The 23,361-nt window shown below is 41.3% G+C and overlaps 1 protein-coding gene across 1 annotated transcript in view; it reads right to left on the bottom strand.

The window, feature by feature from the left end:
- TRPM1 (transient receptor potential cation channel subfamily M member 1) overlaps positions 1–23,361 on the bottom strand; it is a gene marked incomplete at both ends in the record, with an annotated part of 139,166 nt that overhangs the window by 72,195 nt on the left and 43,610 nt on the right. The window contains one exon of the mRNA XM_081291346.1: positions 2,921–3,000. Within this exon, the coding sequence (XP_081147472.1) occupies positions 2,921–3,000 (80 nt within the window). The remainder of the gene's footprint in view (positions 1–2,920; positions 3,001–23,361) is intronic.

Below are 23,361 nucleotides of genomic sequence, written 5' to 3'. Positions count from 1 at the left end.
TTCACTTCTTATTCAAGTCACTTCGGTCTTCCTTCTTGTCATCAATCTAGCTAAAGGTTTGTCAGTTTAGTTGATCCTTTCCAAGAACAGTTTTGGATGGCACCGATTTTCTCTATCAAAAACTCTCTTTTCTCCAGTATGGAGGGCAGAGAATAGAATAGAACAGAATAGAATAGACTATCTTGTTAGAGTCTGTAAACAAGTCAAGATGGCGCCTGGCATTTTGCCAGAGGGGGTGGTTTGTGAAGTAATGCCAGCGAGCCATTAAGTGTGGAGATTCCTTATTGGTTGACTGCTGTATCTAGTTTATGTTAATTAAGATAAGCTGCGTGGAATGTATATATACCCCTCCTGTCCTACAATAAACAGTTCCCACTCCTGCTGTATCAATGTACACAAGTTGCTCGACACCCCCCCCCACCCCCCCGCCCCCGGCTATTTTGCCCAGCCAGCCGGGCTGCGGCATTGTCTATTCTATTCTCTCTTTTTAGTGAAGTCCACTTTAAGCATGAATTTTTTTGTTTTCTTGCTTTAGTCTTAGTTGGTTTTATTTTCCCAGTCTCTTATGGTAAAAAGTTAGGTTATTTATTTAAAAACTTTCTTCTTCCTTACTGTAGGTATTTACAAGTACAATTTTTTTTTCTCTCAGCACTGTTCTAGCTGCATTCCTTAGGTTTTGGCATGTTGTGACATTTTCATTATTTCACTTTTGATTTCTTCTTTGAGCCAATTGGTTATTTAAGAGTATGTGGCTTTAATATGCACATATTTATGAGTTCCCCAACTTTTTCATTCTTATTGGTTTCTTCTTTCCAATTTCATTATGGTTGGAGAACATATTTTGTATTATTTCTACCCTTTTAAATTTATCGAGACTTGTTTTATGAACTAATATATGGTCTATTTTGGAACATAGCTCAGAGCATCTTCCCACATGCACTTGAGAAGAATGTGGATTCTGTTCTTGGGTGGCATGTTCTATAGATGTTTGTTAAGTCTAGTTGCTTTATAGTGTTGCTGAATTCTTTTATTCCTTTGTTGATCTTCCAAGGGTTATGTTATTGAAAAAGGGATTTTTGAAGTCTCTATTATTGTTGAATTGCTTACATCTACCATTATTGCTGTCAATTTTGCTTCACTGATTTTGGTATGCTGTTATTTTGTTTCATGTATTTTGGAATGTTGTTATTTTGGCACATATATGTCTACAATTGTATATAACTTCCTAGTGGGTTGACCCCTTTTTCATTTAAAAATATTCTTCTTAGTGCATGCCCATAAACTCAGCAGCTCAGGAGGCTGAAACAGAAGGATCACAACTTCAAAGCCAGCCTCAGAAACTTAGTGAGGTCCTAAGCAACTTAGCCAGATCCTATCTCTAAATAAAACATTTAAGAAGGGATGGAGATGTGGCTCAGTGGTTAAATGCCCTTGGGTTCAATCACTGATACCCCCCCCCAAATCCTCTTTATCTCTAGCAACACTTTTTGCCTTAATGTCTATTTTCTCCAAAATCAGTATAATTACTCCTATTTTCTCTGGCTGCTGCTCATGTACATGGGATTTGGATGGAAGGGAGCTCTCACCTCTCAACTGTTCTCACCCAGGACTTAGCCTCAACAATAGGTAGCAGAGGACTGGGTGAGAAATGCCAGAGTCCTGCTCCTCTCTGGACAAAGGAGTTTTGATTGGGAGCTGAAGGTAGAGGGAGTCCTGTGTTCTAGGCTATAACAGAGTGGAGTCTCCACCTTGCTGAGTTGGGATTGGGGAAACTCTCTTTGTTTAAATTCCACAGATGTCTCCTACCAAACTTCAGTAGATTTCCTTGAATAAGCTTTTTTTCCCCTTTGTTGTTTGCCTTTGAGACTATTCACAAGGGATTTAAATAGTTTTTGTTTGTTTAAATTTTAGCTTTTAGGAGTCCATGCTAGAGAATGCATAGAGCTCACAGAGGAGATCTGTGTGTGAGCCCTGAGGCTCTTCTGCCTCTTCTGCTGCCTGACCACTTGGCTGTGTGGCAGGCTGTCATGTTGGCAGGTGCTAACAGGGGCTAGCATGGATAGTTACTATAGAGGAGAGCTTAGGTGCCACAAAATAAAGAGGGACAATAAAGAAAAGACTTGTGTGATCACTGGTATTGTCCCATAATGGCATTTCTATCTTGAGGGACAATCACTGGGGTTCAAGCAGGAAGAAGAATGTGCAGGGTAGTATGTGGGGCAGGGGAGCTTGGGGACTTCTTGGGGAAACTGTGATTGCATGTGTAAAATTTGATCCAGGTGATCTCTAAGAGTCTGTGCACTTCGAAATCAGTGAGGTAGATGGATTTCATGGTTAATATATGGATAAATCAATTCTCCCATCCCTAAACTCAGCCTTACAAGTTTTTTTCCCTCAGAAATGAAATGTTTTAGTTAAATCCATCTCTGATTTCTTGCATGACTTCAGAAGGCCTTATCTTCAGCTAATAACATATGCAATTTCATATATGTGAATGAAATTGTTTGACATTTGTGTACAAGTTAAGCCCTTTAAGAAAATTACCTTAACCACCCGGATTGTCCTGTGATGGGAATTCCTTTTCATCTAAATTATGAAATTATTAAGGAAGCCCAGAAGATACCCTGGACATCTGTCCAAAATTCTCAAGTTCTTGTTCTCATTAAGGGTAAGAGGAACACTGTAGGACCATCTGGTTTTGAGAGTTCATATTAGAGAAAGTGATAGACACTTTTTTCTAAGGCTATTTATATCTTAACAAAGGAACTTATTAGCTCAGTGACTGCCTTGTTAGTGACTCATTTAGGGACTAGATTCTGGTCACCCTATTTGATTCATCTCCTCCCTTCCCCCAAATACTAGGAGAACAGTTGATATTCCCAGGTCTGAATAATGTCTTAACTATGGATTCCCAACTTACCTGTTTGGGTCTTTGGTGTTGGGAATTACGAAAATACACTCCCTTTTGCAAAATGTTTTCTCTATCCAAGCTTTCTGGCCCTGAAAGAGAAAGAAATAAAAATTAGACTGATATATCCACAAACCATCGACAGAGTTCAATATTTTACTTTTATAAAACTAATATGACACTAACAGGCATATGTCTAAATAGTCACCTCCAATCAAGGTGGACTTAAGCCTTGCTAGTAATAAGGCTTGGAACATTTATTTATGGTTCCCATTTGCTGAACCTAAGCACCCCTATCTGTTGAAGATATTTTTTGTGCAAGGTGTCGTGGGGACTTCTGAGGACATGAACTACAGGGCAAGTGTTGTTCACCATCTGGAAATGGCAAATGTGGGGTGGAGGAGACACCAAGCTAAAGGGACAGCAGAGCTGTGGCTGGGTCCTAGAGCAGTGGCCGCACCCATGCCGGATGCCACAGTGGCCCCTGCTGGCTTTGTTGTGTGTGTCTTCTTATCCTCAGTCATCTGGAGCACCCTCACATGGAGGTTCAAAGGAGGGAAGTGATCATATCAAAAGGCTCTGTTATTCTTGTCTCCTGCATACGTTCCTGTCACTGGTGTGGTCAATTAGTTGCTCAGCTACCTCAGTAGTGGGGGAGGGTGGGGGGAGGGTGTGTGTGTGTGTGTGTGTGTGTGTGCGCGCGCAGGTAGAGCCGCGGAATCAACACACAGACTCTGGAAGCCCGTGAGAGAACTGGCAGGAGACAATCCTCAAGTCGTCGTCCAGTAGCTCAGTTTATTTTTGGAAAGCATACAATTGTTATAGGGTTCGAGTGGGGCGTGCCCATCAATCATATATAAGCAAGGTAGTATCCATAAGCCAATCATCTTCTGCCTAATGTAACCGCACTATGAGGATGCTCTAAATATTGTTATCATCAGGAAGGGTCTTTGTCCCTAGGTGAGAGGGTTTTCTAAGTAAGGAGTTTCATGCCTGAAGCTCCAGGCTATCAGTTTCCTGGTCCGGCAGCTTGGCAATGCTAACCACAAGTGCTAAGGATGAGGTTTCACTAACGGCTTGCTACAGCAGAGCATCCCATCCTGCAGGCGTTCCTATCAGGCCTGTAGTGTAGATTCTTCAAGCACTCTCATAGCTGCTAGCTGCTAGCTGTAAACTGAAAGTTATTCCAACAGTCTCCCAGGACTGTGGGAGTCAGTAGGTGGAGAGAGGGGGAAGAGCCTTCCCAGGGAGGGCACGGTGTACCAGCAGGCAGGGGTATAGGAACCCAGAAGTCCCTGGCAGAGTAGGGTGGGAGGCAGGCTCAGAGTGCATTTGTGGTTTTTGTGTGTTTGTGGCATGTGTGTTGTATGATGTATTTGAGTCTATGTATGTGTGTGTATGATGTATGCTTGGTGAATGAATGTGTGTATGCTGGTGTGTGATGAGTGTTTATGTGAGTGGGTATTTATGTGTGTGGTATGTATATGTGTGTCGTGCATCTATGGGGTATGTGTGTGTTTGTGTGGTGTGTGTGTGTGGTATGTGTTATGTATGTGGTATGTGTACATGTATTATGTGGTTTGTGTATGATGTGTGTGGTATGCGAATGTCTGGTATTTGTGTCTGTGTGCGTGTCTCTGGGGGCAGTAGTGGACTGTTTGGCAGATGCTTGGAAATGGAGATGGTTAGCATACAAATCCTGAGTCAGAGCTTAGAAAATCTATGGCCAGCACAGTCTGATGTCCTTGGTAATTTGCTGACGGTCTCCGTGGGCAGAATCACAGTATGATCTGAGACGAGGGTATGACCTGAGGTGTTTAGTGGAATTGGCCTCAGTGCTGCCTTCCTGCTGTCCCACCCACAGGGCAATGCTGCTGATCTGGGGATTCCCTTGTCTCTTCGGAGGTTGCCTAACAGTGACAACCCAATGTCACAGAGGCCCCCTGACCCGATCTAGGTCAAGGACTTGATAACCCCAACTGCTGCTTCACAAGAGCCATTTCTAGCCCTACAGGTAGAACCTTCAGGTCCCTCCCTGGAGAGCCTTTCTGGGAGATCTCAGAAACAGCTGATCAATTGACTTCTTTAATATAAAACTTTGTTCAGGGACCTTCAAAAGCAACACTGTCGTTGTTTCCCTCCAAATAATGACTGCTTGAACACTATGTCATTGGTGCTAAACATTTGTGCTAAAGAGAGGAAAGCATCCACTCAAAGGATAAAGTGCAGAGAAGTCCTCGGCCTAGTCTTCTCATGTGGAATGTAAGAGCAGCTCAGCTCAAATAGCAAAGCAGAGCATTCTCTGACTGAAAGGAAATACCCATTCCCCTTTTGCATTTCATGCCTCACTTCCCAGAGAAGCTGGGAGAGCATACTTGTGTTTGTTTATAAAAACACAGGGGTCATACTATTTGGACTATATGTCAACTAAAGACAATAAGAATTCTAAACAAATATCAAACTCTTGAATAGGTTACTCTGCCACGGAGACAGAGGATATCTCTGTGAAGTCAGCACACTAGAGTGATACATGCACACCCATGTCCCATGTCTATAGCAGTGTAGTTCATAGTAGCTGAATTATGGAAATAGCCTAGGTGTCTGTCAACAGAGGATAGATAAAGAAAATGTGGTATATATACACATGGAGTTTTATTTTATTTTATTTTTAAAATTCTCCAATATTTTTAATTAATCCAAAAACTCAATTACATCAGGCTGCATTTTGCTTTTAATTTTTACATGAACTCAAGTAGTTTGGTTTCTTTTTTAATTTTTTAAAAATTTCTTTTAATTAGATACACATGACAGTACAATGATCATGACATATCATACATGATGGAGTTTTATTTAGCTATGGAAAAGAATGAAATCGTGTCATTTGCAGGAAAATGGATGGAACTGGAGAGCATTATGTTAAATAAGTGAGACTCAGAAAGTCAAGGGTCATAAGTTTGCTCTCAGTGCGACTGAATTACAAAGAAGGAGTCAGTAACTTGATAGTAAAGAAATACAGTGAGCAGCACCTAACACACAACGCGAATCACAGTAATGGAACAAAGTCCACTAGGCTCCTGAGTAAATGAATTGAGAAGAATAAAAATGAAAAACCTAAATCTGATCAAGACACGTCAGACCACCCAAACTGAGAGAGAGTCTGCAAAATAACCGACCTGTGCCCTTAAAAAATGTGAAGCCAGTGAAAGAAGAAAAGACTGCCCGCCCCGCCCACCGGCCCTGCCCCCTCCCGGCCGGTTCCCTATTGTGCCTCTCCTCTTCTGTTACTCAATCTCCCGCTCCCAGCTCCCACTCCCGGGCCCTCCTTCTTAGCCCTGCCCTATGTTCCCGCCCTATGGACTCTTTCCTTTCCGTCCTTTTCAGTCACCCTAGGATAAGGTACCAGCAAGAGGCATGGCCAAGGAAACCCGTATCAACACGGGTATTTTAGAAAACCTGAGTCTTGCCCCTGAGGTTCGGTTTCCATATGATCAAAAGGAGCACATGCCTCTTGTCCTCCAGGGTTTGTGCCACGAAATTAAGGAAGAAGCTCCCGGAGCAGTACTGTGCCCCTGGCTCTTATTACTAAGTCTGTTCTGTCACGGCTGACATTTAAATACCTCCGTCATCAGAAGTGTGTCCCTGTCTCCTCCTTATCTTGCCTGTGCAGTATATCTGTGACTTCTCAGCAGGGCATTGGCCTTACATTTTGCCTTCCAAACTCTGAAAAGGAGGGCTTCTCTGGATGCAGAGTGCCAGCCATTGCTGGTGGCTCTGGGCAAGTGCAGCTGGCATCTAGAGTCCTTCTGCTTCACTGAAAATCCTCTCCCTCCTCCCACAGAAGTTCTAGAATGTGACTAACATATTCTCCCTGAGGAGTGAAGTGTTTTGCTTTAATATTAACCTTTGTTTTCTTTTAAACTTTGGTTGAGGAGAATATCTTCAGTTCAACAGGACATGTTACTACGGAGTCTCTAGAAATGTCATAGAACTTTCTGAGGATAAAAAGAGGGATGGGGGCCATTCTTTGCCTGCAGACTCTTTTTCCGGAAGCAAGACATACAAACCATGCCCTCCCCTTGTTCCAGCTTGTGTTCAAAATGTCTTCTCTTCAGTCAGGCTCCCTTGACTCTTCATCTCACCCCAGCTTCCTGCTTCCTTGTCCTTCACACACCTCTTCCCTTCTCAGTGATCTGCCATATTACCCGTGCCTCCAGGAGTTCCTGATGAACAATCCATACTCCATGCCTTCTCTCTCTCTCTCTCTCTCTCTCTCTTTTTTCTGGCAGTGCTGGGGATGGACCCCAGAGCCTTGTACATTCTAGGCAAGCTCTACTAACAGAGTCACAACCCCAGCCACTAGATGCCTTTTAATGATTGAATGAATGAATCATCTGATGGACCACTGCCATGCCTCTCAGCCCTTATGCTGTGTACAGCAGCCTTATCCCTAGTGCTCACACCTGCCCAGCAGGGAACACACAACAGAAGGGAGCCGAGCTGGGGTGCTCAATGAGTCTTTGCTCACCTGGGGAGGAGCTCAGCTCCTGAATGCTGCTCAGAGGCTAAGGTAGGTGAAAGGCAATGGGTGGAGGGCCCCCTTTGTCAAACATTCCTTCTTCCCCTCTTGTCACACTCCAGTGCTGAATAAATGCCATGGTTGTAACCAACAGCCACAAAATTGTTGAACCGATGCTTCCCAACTGCTTAGAAATTAGTCACACAAATTCTAGAGTGACAGTGTCCCACTGCAAGTTGGACTTTGTAAGCATCACCCATCTCATTCTTGCAAAACATGTCCTTGTGAAAGGAAGGAGGGCAGGGCCTCCCGTGATTCATGTACAAGCCCCTTTGGATCCTTCTACCTGAGGAGAGATATGCCCCATGCTGTGAAATATTCTTATTCACCAGGAATGGTCATTTTGAAAGCCTTAGTGAGAAATGATGGGAATGCTTTGTATTGGGGATTAAAATCTGCCCTTGAGGATGTTCATCCCAGCTGTGATGTCTGTCTGCCTGAATGAAGGCACAGTGGAGGTCACACTAGGGACAAAACAGGAGCATCACCAGCACAACTCTCAAGTCCTCTGAGCTATTTCTCATTTCTGAAACGGAAATGCTTTTGAGTGTTTTAAGCCTCATCTGGGATACCATTCGTGTAGTATTTGGGAGATACTGGAATTAAGTGGGAATCTTAGTTATCACTAAATGACCCTTTTGCTGGGTACCACCTGTCCGTGATGAACCTTGAGGTGGGGGGAGTTGGAGATGTGCTACAACACGTCCAAGTTATCTTTTGTATAATATGGATGGTGGTCCAGGTACATGTTGCCATCATTCTCTGGATTTGTGTAGATTTATAATGAAAGGGCTGAGGAAGTGTGGACTTCAAATGTCACTCTGTGAGAAAGTTTTCTGTGAAGGGAACTGGGAAATGGGTGGTGGTGGGAAGCTAGGGGGCATGAGGGGATATGGGGGAGACTTAACAATCTGACCATCTAGAATGTGTTTACACCACATGAGGTGAGAACAGGAGGCAGTGGAGCACACTCTAAAGTAGGCTGGAGCAGGGACAAGAGTGAGGCTTGTAAAGACAGGGTGTCTGTACCTTTGGTCTGGGAAGATAGGACCATGGGAAGTGGCTTCCAAACATAAAAGCTAGTTTTTTGTTTTTTTGCTAGATGAGTCTGTTTACTCAATGACGCTGTTTCTTGAGCCAAAATTAACAGCAAACCCCACAGTGAAATGACTGATTTGTGGACCAGTTTAGCCAGAAGAAACCACTTGTTTCATGTGTATATTTAAAGTAGATGACTCAAACTCTCACCCACTGCTGCATATGGCCCACACATGAGCTTGGTTTGATCCTTGTATATAAATACAATTAGCTGTCATTATTAACCAAGAGGGAGACCATGATATCTGGCTTTTCTTGAGAGCCCTCTCCATGTAGGAACAGTGGCTGGTATTCTTCCACAGCTACAGGTGCTGTGGGTCCCCATCTCTGTACTGATGACTCTCTGGGATCTGCCCTGGCCTGGTTCCTAGGGATACCTGTGGGCCCCACCTGAGGCAGCACCTGCATGCCTGGAAACTCTCCACTGCAGAGAATTAAACAAACTCCCCAGCCAAAGCACTGGCACAAACCACCCTTCCTTATGGGCACAAGGATGAAAACCCACAATCTTTCCTTCCTGCTCCACCCTCCCGCCTACTTACCACCACTGCCCTTGGAGGTCATGGCCTGGGTCCAGCAGGCCATTTCTGGTGTGTTGGCTGAGACTCCCTGCTCTTCCCCTTAGGGACACACTCAGGTCAAATTCAGCCTCTCTGTACCATATGGCAAAGCAGCTCCTCACCTTGATGAGTGTTTTACAACGTGGCCCATATTTATAGGCTGTAGACTGGAGTGAGACTCAATTTATGTATGATGTGTCAAAATGCATTCTACTGTAATGTATAATGAATTAGAACAAATTAAAAATATATATTTAAAAAAGATCACCACTATTAAATCCAGAGCATTTTTCTGACCTCTAAAAAAAACCCCTCCTGTCCCCATTAGCAATCACTTCCTATTCCTCCCTCACTGCACCCAGCCCCTGGCAATCTCTAATCTTTCTGTCCCTAAGGATTTGCCTCTTCTGAATATTTCATATGAACGGAATCATTCAATATGTGGCCTTTCATGCCTGGCTTTTCTTTCACTGAGCATAATGTTTCCAAGCTCCATCCATGTTGCAGCACATGTCAGAACTTCATTCTCTTCTATGCCTCAGTAATAATCAATTGCAAGGATTCATCAATTGATTAAGTTGTTTGCTCTTTTTAGTTATTGTCAATAGTGTTCTTATGAAGACATTGTTCTTTTTAAGGAGAATACAGAACAAGAGGAAAAGAAAGAAAGGAAATTCATTAACTTATTCACCTTGTGGTTTTGATAGGGGATGCAGAATTTTTCTTATTTCTCCATTGTCCATTTTATAATCTGAATTTTCTAAGAAAAACATAGCTTGTTCTAAAAGGGAGGAGAAATAAACTGTGCCAAGAGTCTCTCTGTCAATATGAGGATGCTCCTGAATCCAGGATCTCCCCATCTGCAGCAAGCTCTGATGTCCAGCTTTACAGTCACACTCTGGGTGTATTTGTGGCACCACTAAAATTATCATTTTCCACTAGTGCTGCTGGTTTCTGGACCATCATCTTGGACTTATGCATATTTTAATCTACAATTGTCAATAATGGAATCATAGGATGTGCTTCTAATGCTACATAGTAGTTTTAATTCAGAGCAATGAAAAGATCACAAAAATGAAGTCTTATCAGAATTAAACAGTAGATTAAAAAAATTATCTGAGTATTATCTAAAATGTGAGTCCATGCCCATTTGTTTTTGGAGTTATTATGTGATTCAAAGGCCAATCATGTAAGATAATGCTCTAACTCAAGGTGTTTCTGGCCAGATGCCAAGAGCACCTGTTATACTTTGCCAGGCTGGTCTTGCGATGAGTGTGGAGTTATTGAACTTTTGGGTTGAATACAGGGTGTTACTAATTAGCTCTGATCAAATGCAAATACAGTTTTCCCTTGTTATCTGAGGGAGACTGATTCCAGGGAACTGTTAGACTTCTCTGATCCCATGTATTCGATCACATACAAATAAGCCAGGCAGGCACTGCTAATCCTAATTTCACTTTATAGACACAAGCATCCCCTCCTGCCATCACAGGATGGGACCCTGGGTGGCGCCTGCTCTTTAGGATCATGCTTTTGTTAGAGGTGGTGCCCAGTGATGCCTCACCCTGGAATTGGGGAAAGTCATCAGTTTCTGGGTGCTAGAACCTGCATGATTCTTACAGGTTTCCTCTCTCTCTATAGAGACCTGTGTCTCTGGGTGTTCAGGTCAGTGTTGCTGCCTTTCTTGGAATGACCCAAAATGCTGAATGGAGTCAGCATCTTCTCCAGCTGGGGTCTTGCTCCTCTGCAGGTCCTGATCCTTAGAAACTTGCTTCTAGGAAGAGTCTACAGATTCTGTGCTAGCATACCTGAGGAGGAGTTTGTTAAAATGCAAGTATCTGGCAACCTATGACATGGGAGGAATATTTGAAAATCATATATCAGATAAGGAATTAGTATTTGGAAAGCAAACAGAACTTCTACAGTCAAACAATGATAATAAATGACCTGCCATAGTTTGGATCTTGAATGGCCCCTGAGGCTCATTTTTTAAAGGTTTGGTTCCCAGGGTGGTGCTATTGGGAAACGGGGAAACTTTTAAGAGGTGGGGCCTAGTGGGGATCTCTAGGGTGTGCCCTAGACAGTGTTAGTGGGACAGCCCCCTTCCTCTTTTATTCCTGGCTATTAGGTGAGTGGGTGAACTCTGCCACACACACTTTGGGCTGTTTTTCCACGGCTCAAAGGCCAAGGGGCCTACCAATCATGGACTGGACTCTCAAAAACTATGAGCCAAAATAATCATTTTCTCTTTGTAAGTTAATTGACTCAGATATTTTGTTATCATAACAGAGGCTGATTAACACACAATGTGATTTTAAAAATGAGCCAAGAACTCGAGTATACATTTCTCCAAAGAAACACAAATGGGAAAGCACTTGGAAAGATGCTCAACATCAAAAATCATGAGGGAAATACAAATCAAAACCACAAATGAGATGTGTCATGTCACACACATTAGGATGGATACTCTGAGGGAAAAAAATCCCAATAAAGTAATAATTGTTGGAAAGAATATGGAGAAATGGGAATATTTGCTCATTGCTGGTGGGAATGTAAAATAGTACAGCCACTGTGGTAATATGGTGGTTTTCAAAGATTAAGCATAAAATTAGCAAATATCCAACAATTCTACTGAGTACATGCCCAAAAGACTTAAAAAACAGGGGCACAGAGGCATACCCCTGTAATCCCAGTGATTCAGGAGACTGAAGCAAGAGAATTGCATGTTGGAGGTCAGCCTCAGCAACTTACAGAGATCCTCATCAAATTAGTGAGACCCTGTCTCAAAATTTAAAAAAAAAAAAGAACTGGGAATGCAGCTCAGTAATAAAGCACTCTCCTGGGTTATCCCTTGTATCAAAGAATTATAAACAGGTCTTTAAAAGGTATTTGAACACCTGTATTCATAGCAGCATTATTCACAGTAGCCAAAGAGTGGAGGCAATCCAAGTGTCTGTTGATGGAAGAATGGGTAAACACAGTGTGGTATATTCATACAATGGAAGATTAAAAAAAAAGAAATAAGAAGGAAATTCTGACACAGGCTACAATATGGATGAGCCTTGAGGACATTACGTTAAGTAAAGTAAGTAGGTCAGTCACAGAAGGACAGATCTTATATGATTCTACTTATATGAGATACTTAGAGGAGTCAAATTCATAAAAACAAAAAGTAGAATGGTGGTTGCCAGGAACTGGAGGAATTGTTTAAGGAGCTCAGAGTTTCAGTTCATAAGATGAAAATAATTCTTGAAGTTGATTGTACAATAATTTGAATGCACTTAACACCAGCAAACTAAACAATGGAAAATGGCTAATATATAAATTTTATGTCATGTGTATTCTACAACAATAAAAATTTAAAAATTAAAAATGCAGGGTCTGATGTGTAGCTCAGTGCTAGAGTGCTTGCCTAGCATGTGTGAAGCCCTGGGTTTGATCCCTAGCATAATACACAAAAAAATGGCAGAACTCTGGGCTCCGTTGCAGACTCTGGACTTGGAGACACAGTGAAAGATCCGCTTCACATGTTGTGCTTAACTTCCTGACATCTGTTGAGGCCTTTCCAAGCCAGGCCTTTCCAGGAATTTCAAGTCATAGTGTTGGGGCGATGAGTCAGAGGAGAGGACTCTGATGGCAAAATAGTGGGACAGAAAATCTGCATCTGCCAACCAAAAATCTGATTGTAGATATGCTTGGAAGCTGCCAAGTGTCATGATGCCATCAGGCTCCTGGGCTTTCCTGGGTGATGGGCAGGGATGGGGTTAGGGTGAGGTAGATTGAGGCACTCACCTATGGGCCAAAAATTCAATATTTAAGATAAACACCATTTAATGTCATTTTAAAAAATAAAATAAAAATAAATGCCAAAAAATCCATGATGTAAACAATATTAAAATTTCAGAGGCAGGCTGATGTTTGTTTCATGACTTTGCCTTATTGTACAACAGAAAAGTTAATTGCCAATCAGCTCCTAGTTTCTGGATCATGTGGGCAGCATTTTCCTCACTGGTGGCTTTCTGATGAGGGTTGGGGATATTATGCCAACATATTGGGCAATTTGATGCTTTATGGGTAGTCATGATTTTGATTGTAGAACTCTAACTTTTCCCGCTTGGTTCAAATTATGTAAGAATATTTTGGTACATGTATATGGTGACACTGTGGAGCCCCAAAACTTATACATAGACCAGTGAGGACACATAGTCTGTGTTGAATGTCACATTCCAGGATCAGTGGTGGATGAGGGCTGGGACACTTGAGAATCAACCTGGGTTCTGTAACACCAGGATATGAAGAGCTGAAGCCCCCACAGGATGATTCACTGCAAATCTGGGACGAGCCTTAGTTCTCCAAGGACTGGAAATTGATTAGGGACTCCTAATCTCTCCTTCTCATTAAATAGGTGCTCTCAAAATGTGTAAGCTTTGGGGCCCCACAGTGCCATAGGATGCACTTCCGATTGCCCCTTTTGATGGAGGAGACACCTGTCTGTCCAAGGGCAGAGGGGCCACTGGTATGGGATGTGTGTGTTTTCTCCTTTTTGCTTAAAAACAAACAAAACCCCCTAAACTCATATGTATTCAGTAAAATGTATTGCGAATACAGTTGGCTCTATATCTGTGGGTTCTACATTTGTGGATTCAACCAAATTTAGACCGGAAATATATGAAAAAATATACAACTATACTAAACATGTGCAGGTTTTGTGGTTATCTTCCTCTAAATAATACAGTAAAACAATGATTTACACAGCATTTACATCATATTAGGTATTATAAGGCATTTAGAGATGACTTGAAGTATATAGGAAGATGTGCATAGGTCATGTAAGTATTGCAGGCACCATTTTATATTAGGTACTGGAGCATCCAAGGATTTAAGTATCCAAGCAGGGCCCTGGAACCAGTCCCCTGAGGATATCAAGGAACAACTATACTAATATTCGAACTGAAAGTGATTCTTATTCCTTCCCCCCTAATCCTATCCTTCAGTAGTAACCCCTGATCACTGATTGACATGTGCCCTTCAGATATTTCCTCCTGCTTATTCAAACACACTTACTTTTGTCCAAAACTTTTTTTAAAATAAAACTTTAGAAAGTTGTGAGCATCTTTTTGAACCATTGCACGGAGAGTCCCCTCCCCATTTTTTTATCAGCTGCTTAGATTCCCGTGTGTGCCTGTACCAGGTGTTCTTGTTTTCTTGGCCTGATTCCATGAGGTATTTCTCGAATAAAAATACACCCTGGAAAAAATCTGCTCAAGGGGTCTGGTTGGTACCTAAAATCTTTACTGTTACTTTCTTTGGTATAAGGCTTTGAAGGTGACCCTGCTATAAAAATGCAGTAAATAGTGTGATGGACAGAGGAGGACTTTGGATTTGGACATACTGGAGTCAGTGCCTGATTTGCCATTTCTTTTTTCTTTGTGACCTTGGCTAAGTTAATTTGCTGAGCCTTGATTAGTTTATCTGTAACATGTGAATAATTATGCTGACTTTTCCATGGTTTTTGTAAGAATTATTTATAATTAAGTGTGTAAAACTTAAGAGTCCAATGTCTGGCAGTGATTGGTGCTCAGTAAACAGTTTTCAAGTTTCTTAAATAAGCTTTAACTAATATAACATAAATGGGATCAGATTTCAGCTTCTGTTTAAATACTCAGAATCTAAAGGTTGGGTGGACTCTGAATACATTGTCTTCAGTCCCTAGTCCATAGCTGAGGAACAGCAGGCCAGTGGGTTGGTGGAGCCCGGAGTCAAGCTGAGGCCTGGATCAGAGACACCAAGATGAGATGGAGATCTTTCCCTCCAGAACTCACAGCTCCTTTGTAAGTTTTAATAATATCAGATGTAAATCTTATTGTTATGGTTTGGGTATTTGGTGTCTCCCCAAAGCTTTTGTGTTAATGTAGATATATTCAGGGGTGAAATTATTAGATTATGGGTTCTGCAACCTAATTAGTCCATCCTGGTTTGAAAGGATTATCTGGGTGGTAACTGTAGGTAGGTGGGGTTGGCTAGAGGAAGTGGGTCCCCGGGGATGTGCCCTGGAGAGGTGCATCCTCTCTGCAGCCCCTTTCCCTTTCTTTCTGCTTCCCCTGTTGCTAGTTCTCCTCTACCATTCCCTTCCGCCATGATGTTCTGCCTCACCTTGGGCCCAGAACAAGGGTGTTGACTTAGCTCAGACTCAACCTCTGAAGCTGTGAGCCAAAATAAACTTCTTGTCAGGTTTTTTTTTTTTTTTTTTTTGGTCACAGCAAGGAAAAGCTGACTAACACACGTGGCTTGTTTTCCCACGACAAGTACAATCACACTACACAAAACAACATTTCAGCAGATGATGGACCACATATATGACTGTGGTCCTGTAAGATTATAATGGAGCTGAAGTATTCCTGTTACCTAGTGAAGTCATCACAGCCCTAACATCACATAACATCATGCATTACTTGTGTTTGTGGTGATGCTGATGTAAACAAACCTATGGAACTGCCAGTGGTACAAAAGTGTAGAGAATACAACTCTGTATTATGTATTTGATAATGATAATCGACGTCTATTTTACTGGTTCATGTATTTACTATGCCATGTTTTTTAATATCTCATACTGTTTTATTGTAGCTATGCAATTATGTAATTATATACTTTAGGAAATTATAAAGAACTTATTTTAATAATGTCAGATTCTATAAAATGTTTAAATATTATATACTATACTTTTAATTGTTATTTTAGAGTGTTCTTTTTGTACTTAAAAAGAAAGTTTCCTGTAAAACAGCATGCTATATCATGCCACCCTAGCCTTTCACATCTCATGTTTACTGCATCTCTTGATTGCATTTTTTGACTACATCATTTCTTCTTGTGCTTCATTTAATTCATGCTGTTTCGTTCATCATGGCTCTAGGAAAATAGGCTAAACCACACATATGTCATGAGTGTGTAGTAGGTTGTACCACCTAGGTTTGTGTAGGTTCGCTCTATGATGTCCACACAATGACACAATTGTGTAGCAGGGCATTTTGGAGATTGAGTTCTGTTGTTAAGCAGCACATGACTGATTTGCCTACTCTGTCCTGTGAGGATGTTGTCATCATCCATTTTAAATGGATTCCTGGATCCAGGGCACATGAATAAAGTCAGCAGCATCTGTCCTATTCAGCTTTTGTTTAGTAGATTGGTCAAGTTACAATTGTGGGGTCTAGAGAATGGGGCTGGGGCTGATTTGAGGAAAAGTTGGAAAAGTGGCATTTTGGGTACTCCTAAAGGGACCAATCCTGGGAGCAGCAGGGAGAAAGAACTTCTGGCAGGCAGGGCCTGGGGTGGAGGCTGTGGGAAAACAGCAGGAGCCTGGGTATGGAGGAGGCTGAGTGAGGTAAGCTGTCCCAAACAGATTTATATGTGTGCTATGTTCCTCTAGGGCTGTCCTGACCACAGTGCTCTGAAATGACCAGTGACTCAAGGTCTGAGCTGGTCATATATTTATAGATAGATGTTCCCACACACTACTCAGCATTTAAAACACAGGAAAGTTATGTTAAAAAAAAAGTTATCTTTAGAAGGTCAGTGGGACCTTGTAGCCTGGGCCATGAAAGAAGCCCTGCGTTCACATGGTCCCCTCTATTAACTCAGGAAGCTCCCCACATTGTTGGGCTTTGCTGGTTCCAGATGTGTTGAGTGGGCCAGCCCTCAGGACCCCATAAAGGTAAGTACAGTGGGCTGGGAGAAGGTAGGGGAAGGGGCAGGTATTTTTGGAAGTCTGGGGAGGCCCTTCTAGGTTGGGGTGGGCTGAAGAGGACATTTAACTGCGTTCTATGGGATGAAGAGAAATGCCCAGGGCAGGAGCCATAGGGAAAGGTGCTCTTGGAAGTGGAGCGAGCAGGAATAAGGCTGAATGTTGTATCACTTCTCTACTGTGCTGGTGGTCACTGTGGCTACCCCACAGAATGGAGATGTAGAGTGTATGGGCAGGTGAGGTGGTCTACAAAGATCATGAGCTCCCTCAATGTGGTATTACAGATAGAGAAACTGAGGTTGAGGAGGGTTAGATGCTATTGGAGATAGACTATTACTGGGGAGCCCCAGCCCCAGCCCTCAGCATGTCTAGACAGCTGGATCTGATCCCCATCCACGGTCCTGTCCCTCATCACATAACTGTCTCTGGCAGATTCAAAATGTTTTCTCCAGAATGGACATCTTCTTTTGAGCTCCTCCCTTGAAGGAGGACAGAATCCTTTTTGGCATTGTCTCAGAAAGCAGAGCAGTCACATGCTCTATAGTTTAGCAGTTCCACACTGAAGTTTACCCCAGCAAATGTGTGCATATGTGCATCAAGAGACCTTGTGAGCATGTGCTCAGCAGCATCATTCATAAGAGCCCTGATGAAGAGCAATTTAGATGCGCAGCTGTGGTAGTATCTATAAGTACTTTATATTTATATTCACACAAGAGAATATCATTCTGCAATGAAAACAAACTATAACTACTACCCAGATGATTCTCAAAACATAACAAAGCAGAAAAAACAAGTCACCAAAGACATATACAATGTGATCCCATCTATATTAAGTTCAAATGACAGTAAAGTTGAACAACATATTGTTTAGGAATATAGATAAAGTTCAAAATAAAATGATAAGGAAAGTTGCCAAAGAACACACACACACACAAAAAAAAAAAAAACAAAAAACAAAACAAAACAAAACTGCAGAAGCTAATTAGCAAAGGTTCCAGATACAAGATCATTACAAGAACATTGGTTATGTTTCTATGTACCAGTAACAAACAATTCAAAAAGGAAATTAAGAAAATAATTTTACTAATAATAGCATTTTAAAATTCTAGCAATAATTTTAATCAAGGAGATGAAAAACTTGTACACTGAAAACTCTTAAGGCACTGCTGAAAGAAATTAAAAAGGCACACACTATAACTGCCCCCTCGATCCCTCCCCCCATCCCCCATCCCCAAATCTTGTGTTTTTGGACTGGAAGACTTAACGTGACAATTTAAGATGGCAGGACTGCCCAAAAGCAATTTGAAGATTCAATGCCATTTCTATCGAAATTCTAGTGGCCTACTTTTCAGAAATGGAAAAGCTGATTCTCATATTCATAAGGAATTGCAGATGGCTCAATGGACCATGCAATCTAAAAAAACAGGAAAACAGTTAAAGAACTCAAAGTTCCCAATTTTAAAATTTCAAAGCTCCAGTAATCAAAACAGTGTGGAACTTATATAACAATAGACATATAGACTAATTGGGGAATTTTGAGTTCAGAAATAAATCCACGTATGAATTGCTTTTCAACAAAGTTACCAAAAGCATTCAATATGGGAAAGACAGTCTTTTCAACAAATGGTTCTGGGAAAACTGGATATCCATATACAAAAGAGTGGATTTGAACTTCTACCTCATGCCACTTACACAAATTAACTCAAAATGAATCAGACCTAAATGTAAGAGCTAAAATCATAAATCTCATAGAAGAAAACATAAGGGTAAACCTTCATGACCTTGGATTTGGCAGTGGATATTTCAATATGATACAAAAAGCAGTAAAGTTGAACAACATATTGTTTAGGAATATAGATAAAGTTCAAAATAAAAAGAAAAAATAAACTGGACTTCATTAAAATTAAAAACTGCATAAAAGCGCATCAGAGGATACTATCAAGAAAGTGGAAAGACAACCTGTAGAGTGGGAAAAATATTTGCAAATTGTATATTTGACAAGGATCTAGTACTGAGAATATGTGAAGAATTCTTACAACTCAACAACAAAAAGACAACTCAATTTAAAAGTAAGCAAAGAACTTGAATAGACAGTTTTCTAAGAAATGCAAATGGCCAATATCACATGAAAAGATGCTCAACATCATTAGTCTTTAGAGAAATGCAAATTAAGACCCATAATGAGGTACCATTTCACCCCTACTAGTATGGTTATAACTGCCCTCTCACTCCCTCCTAAAAACTACACACACAGTAACAAGTATTTGCCAGGATGTGAAAAAACTGGAAACTCATACATTGCTGGTGGAAATGCAAAGTGCTGTAGCCACTTTGGAAAACTAGATGGCAGTTCCTCAAAAAGTTAAATTTGAATGACTATATACAGTAATTCTACTTGTAGGTATATTCACAAATAATTGAAAACAGAACCCAGACAAGTACATGTTCATAGTAGTACTATTCACAATAACCAAATGGTGGAAATGGCTCAAATGTCCAACAATGGACGCATGAATTGATAAACAAATTGTGGTACATAAACACGATGACATATTATTCAGTCATAAATGAGGTTCTCAAACATTCTACAACATGGGTGAACCTTGGAAACATTATGCTGAGTGAAAGAATCCAGACACAGAATGTTACATATTGTCAGCTTTCATTTAAATTAAAACATCTAGAATAGAATGATTCCATAGAAACACAGCACAGATTTGTGGTTTCTGGGGGCGGGGAGCAGGAAGGGAGAAAGGGGGGAAATTGCTCATGGATACAGGGTTGTACTTAACAATGATGGAAGTGTTTTGGATGGATAGAGGTGGTTGCACAACATTGTGAATGCACGAAATACCATTGAACTGCTCACTTTAAAGTGGTTAATTTCCCATTTTATAAATTTCATCTCAATAAGTTATTAAAAAAAACTCAAAGCAGAAGATAAGAACAAGAGACAAAGCACTGCAAGGTTGGGCAATGCTATCTCTGCGAGGCAAGGAATGCAATCAGAAGAGGAGGACCTGGTGGCAATACACAAGGACCTGCTTTATTATTCTTTAAACGTCATGTAGACATTTCACACACTGTAGTCCCACATCACTTAGTGCAATCCCACATTCTGAGAAAAGCGTCACGAGGTAATTTTGTTGTGAACATCAGTGTACGTACACAAATACTAGATATATGAGGCTGCTGCTAGTGTAACGTGGCAGGCACACCGTTGCAGTAAATTTCTTAAGAAATAAGAGTACACTCTGAAATAATAAAAAGTATTATGTAGTAAATATTGAAACTACTCTCTAGTCATTTATTCTCATTGTCAAGTCTTATGTACTATCCATAATTGCATGTCACTGGCAGTGCAGTAGGTCTGTTTACACCATTGTCACCACAAATGCATGAGTGATGTGTTGTGCTGTAATGTTTCCATGACTGTGACTGCACTAGGCAATAGGAATTTTTATCCCCCCAATAAAATCTCAGGAGAACACTATCATATATATGGTCTATCATTGACTAAAATGTCATTTTGTGGCAAATGACTATATTCCTGAATGCTTTTTTTTTTTTTTTTTTTTGCCTGAGTGCCAGCCTGGTCTTCAGGAACTAGGAGGGTGCAGTTCAGTGCCTACGGGAGAGAAGAACAGAGTCCAGGACCAGTCTCCTCTACCACCTGGCTTCCATGGGCAACAATCTCTCCTTTCCAGTGCTCTTTGACCTTTGCCACCCCTTCAGGTCCCCATCTCTGGGATTCCTCACTAAGAGTTCCCAGGACCCCGGAAACTGTTGCACCATAGTGCCAGGGACTAGACCTGTGAGGTGTTAATATTTGCATAGCCAGTCCTTCTTTTCTCTCATTAGCTAACATTAGGGACTGGTTAGACCAATAATGACGTACCAAATGGTGAACTGTGAAATCATTAAAAAGAGTAAAATAGAACCATTCTAAAAGTATAAAATGTCTCTATTATTAATTTTTTTAAGATTAGTCTGATAGGACCTAGTGTAGTGTGACAGGACAAGCTTCCTGATATGAAAAAGTCTAGAGTTGATCTGTCCAACAAGGTAGTGTGACTATATGTGGCCGTTGAGCACCTGAAATGTGGTCTCAATTAAGATATATGCTCTGAGTGAAATTGTAAGATGGCACAATACCATTTACTGTATTTAAATGAGAGCCTAAGAACGCATCTGGCAGGATTTTGAAGACTTACTACAAAAAGGGGCATTAATAAGTTTTGATATAGACTACATATTGACCTGGTAATATTTTGGATGTATTGTTCAACAAAGTATAGAATAAAGTCAATTTCACTTATTTGTTTTTAATTTTTTTTTAACCTGGATACTGTGCTATTTAAAACTAAGTTGGTGGCTCACGTGCTATTTCTATTAGACTAGAATGATAACCATCAAACCATTAAGCATAGTCAGCAGCAAGGGGAGACAGTGAAGAGGGGAACCACGTAAGAAAGATATTCACTTGACTCTTCTGTCTGGTTTTACATTACATATTCATGCATTATGTTTACAATGATTAACGAGCAAAAAGGACCCTTGGCCTTGATTCCTAACCTGCATGCTTTCCACCACTCCATGCTAGAGGAATCTGCCTGTCCTGATGCTGTCTGCAGGAAGAGCCTATGGCCACAGAAAGAAGCCACCTGCCATGGGCGTCACTTTTACCTTGAAGTCCTAACCCTGCTGGAATGAACATGAGACAGAAAAGTTGCATTAAGGGAAGAGAACAACTGTTTTGTCATGTTCATGGAGGGGGAAGACTAGGTGGGGTGGAGGCCAGGAATAGTGGAGAATGCACAGAAGTGAAGAGGCCACTGACAGAGGGAAATCCTGTGGTTGACATTAGCTTCCTTCCTTCCTTCCTTCCTTCCTTCCTTCCTTCCTTCCTTCCTTCCTTCCTTCTTTCCTCCTTCCTCCCTTCCTTCCTCCTTCCTCCCTCCCTTCCTCCTTCCTTCTTCTTTCCTTCCTTCCTTCCTTCTTCCTCCCTCCCTTCCTCCTCCCTCCCTTCCTCCTTCCTTCCTCCCTTCCTTCCTCCTTCCTCCTTCCTCCTTCCCTTCCTCCTTCCTTCCTTCCTTCCTTCCTTCCTTCCTTCCTTCCTTCCTTCCTTCCTTCCTTCCTTCCTCCTTTCTCCCTTCCTCCCTCCCTTCCTCCTTCCTTCCCTCCTTCCTTCCTTCCTTCCTTCCTTCCTTCCTTCCTTTAATAGATGGACAAAATATCTTTGTTCTATTTGTTGATTTTTATTTGGTGCTATGGATTGGGCCTGGTGCCTTACATGTGCTAGGCAAGCGCTCTGCCACTGAGCTACAGCCCCAGTCCTAGCCTCTTAAAGTCATCTCTAGCATTGTAAATGCATTTTTTTCCCAGTTGGATAGTAACTGGAGACAATATTTCTGGAAACCAGTGAGATCAATACTAAAAGATGCTCTTGACAGGAGCCTGGGAAAATTGTGTGATGTGTGTCTGGAACAATAGATCAACCAGTTTCCTGGACCATGACTACTCCCAGAGGATGTTGTAATTCATTCACCAATTGCCAAATGTAACTTTGGAGCTAGGAAAGGAGAGATATGGCAGGTACTGATTGGTCAGTTCCCTTTGCATATCACTAATAGTAATGTGTCTCTGACTATTGACTTTAAAAAAAATTTTTTTAGTTGTAGATGGACACAATGCCTTTATTTTATTTATTTTTATGTGGTGCTGAGGATCAAACCCAGTGCCTCACACATGCTAGGCAAGCACTCTACCACTGAGCCACAGCTCCAGCCCCTAACTATAGTCTTTTTTTTTTTAAAGAGAGAGTGAGAGAGGAGAGAGAGAGAGAATTTTCGACATTTATTTTTTAGTTCTTGGCGGACACAACATCTTTGTTGGTATGTGGTGCTGAGGATCGAACCCGGGCCGCACGCATGCCAGGCGAGCGCGCTACCACTTGAGCCACATCCCCAGCCCCACTATAGTCTTTTTAATGGAAATTTTTAGACATTGAATTCCATTAACCTCTAAGTTGTGGAAGGCAATAGGGATTGGGACTTATTTTTTCTCTGGCTGAAGTCTTTCATTTCCCAGGTTCAGAATTTACACACACACACACACACACACACACACACAAATTATAGAGCATCTTGAAAACATTTTTTTAACCAAAACAAAAGAATTTTCTAAAAACTCTAATGCCTTAAGTGAGGGGAATTCAGATTTTAAAAAATCCATTTTATTTTCACTCAGTTAAGAAGGAAGATGACAAGTAAATTTGTTATTCCATTTCTTGTACTATTTTTCAACTTTGCAAAGCAAATAAATGAGGTTTCAAAGACCCAAACCAAACAACATTCTGAATTCTTTCAGACAATAACCAAGCAAACATAAACATTTACAGCAAACACATTCAACACTAGTTGGTGTTTCCAGTGACATTTTCTGGGACCTCAAAAAAGTTGCAAAGTGACCAATTTATGCT

Source organism: Spermophilus citellus, assembly GCF_964194105.1.
Source record: "Spermophilus citellus genome assembly, chromosome: 4".
NCBI classification, from domain to species: Eukaryota; Metazoa; Chordata; class Mammalia; order Rodentia; family Sciuridae; genus Spermophilus; species Spermophilus citellus.
This window is presented reverse-complemented; position numbering and strand designations above follow the sequence as displayed.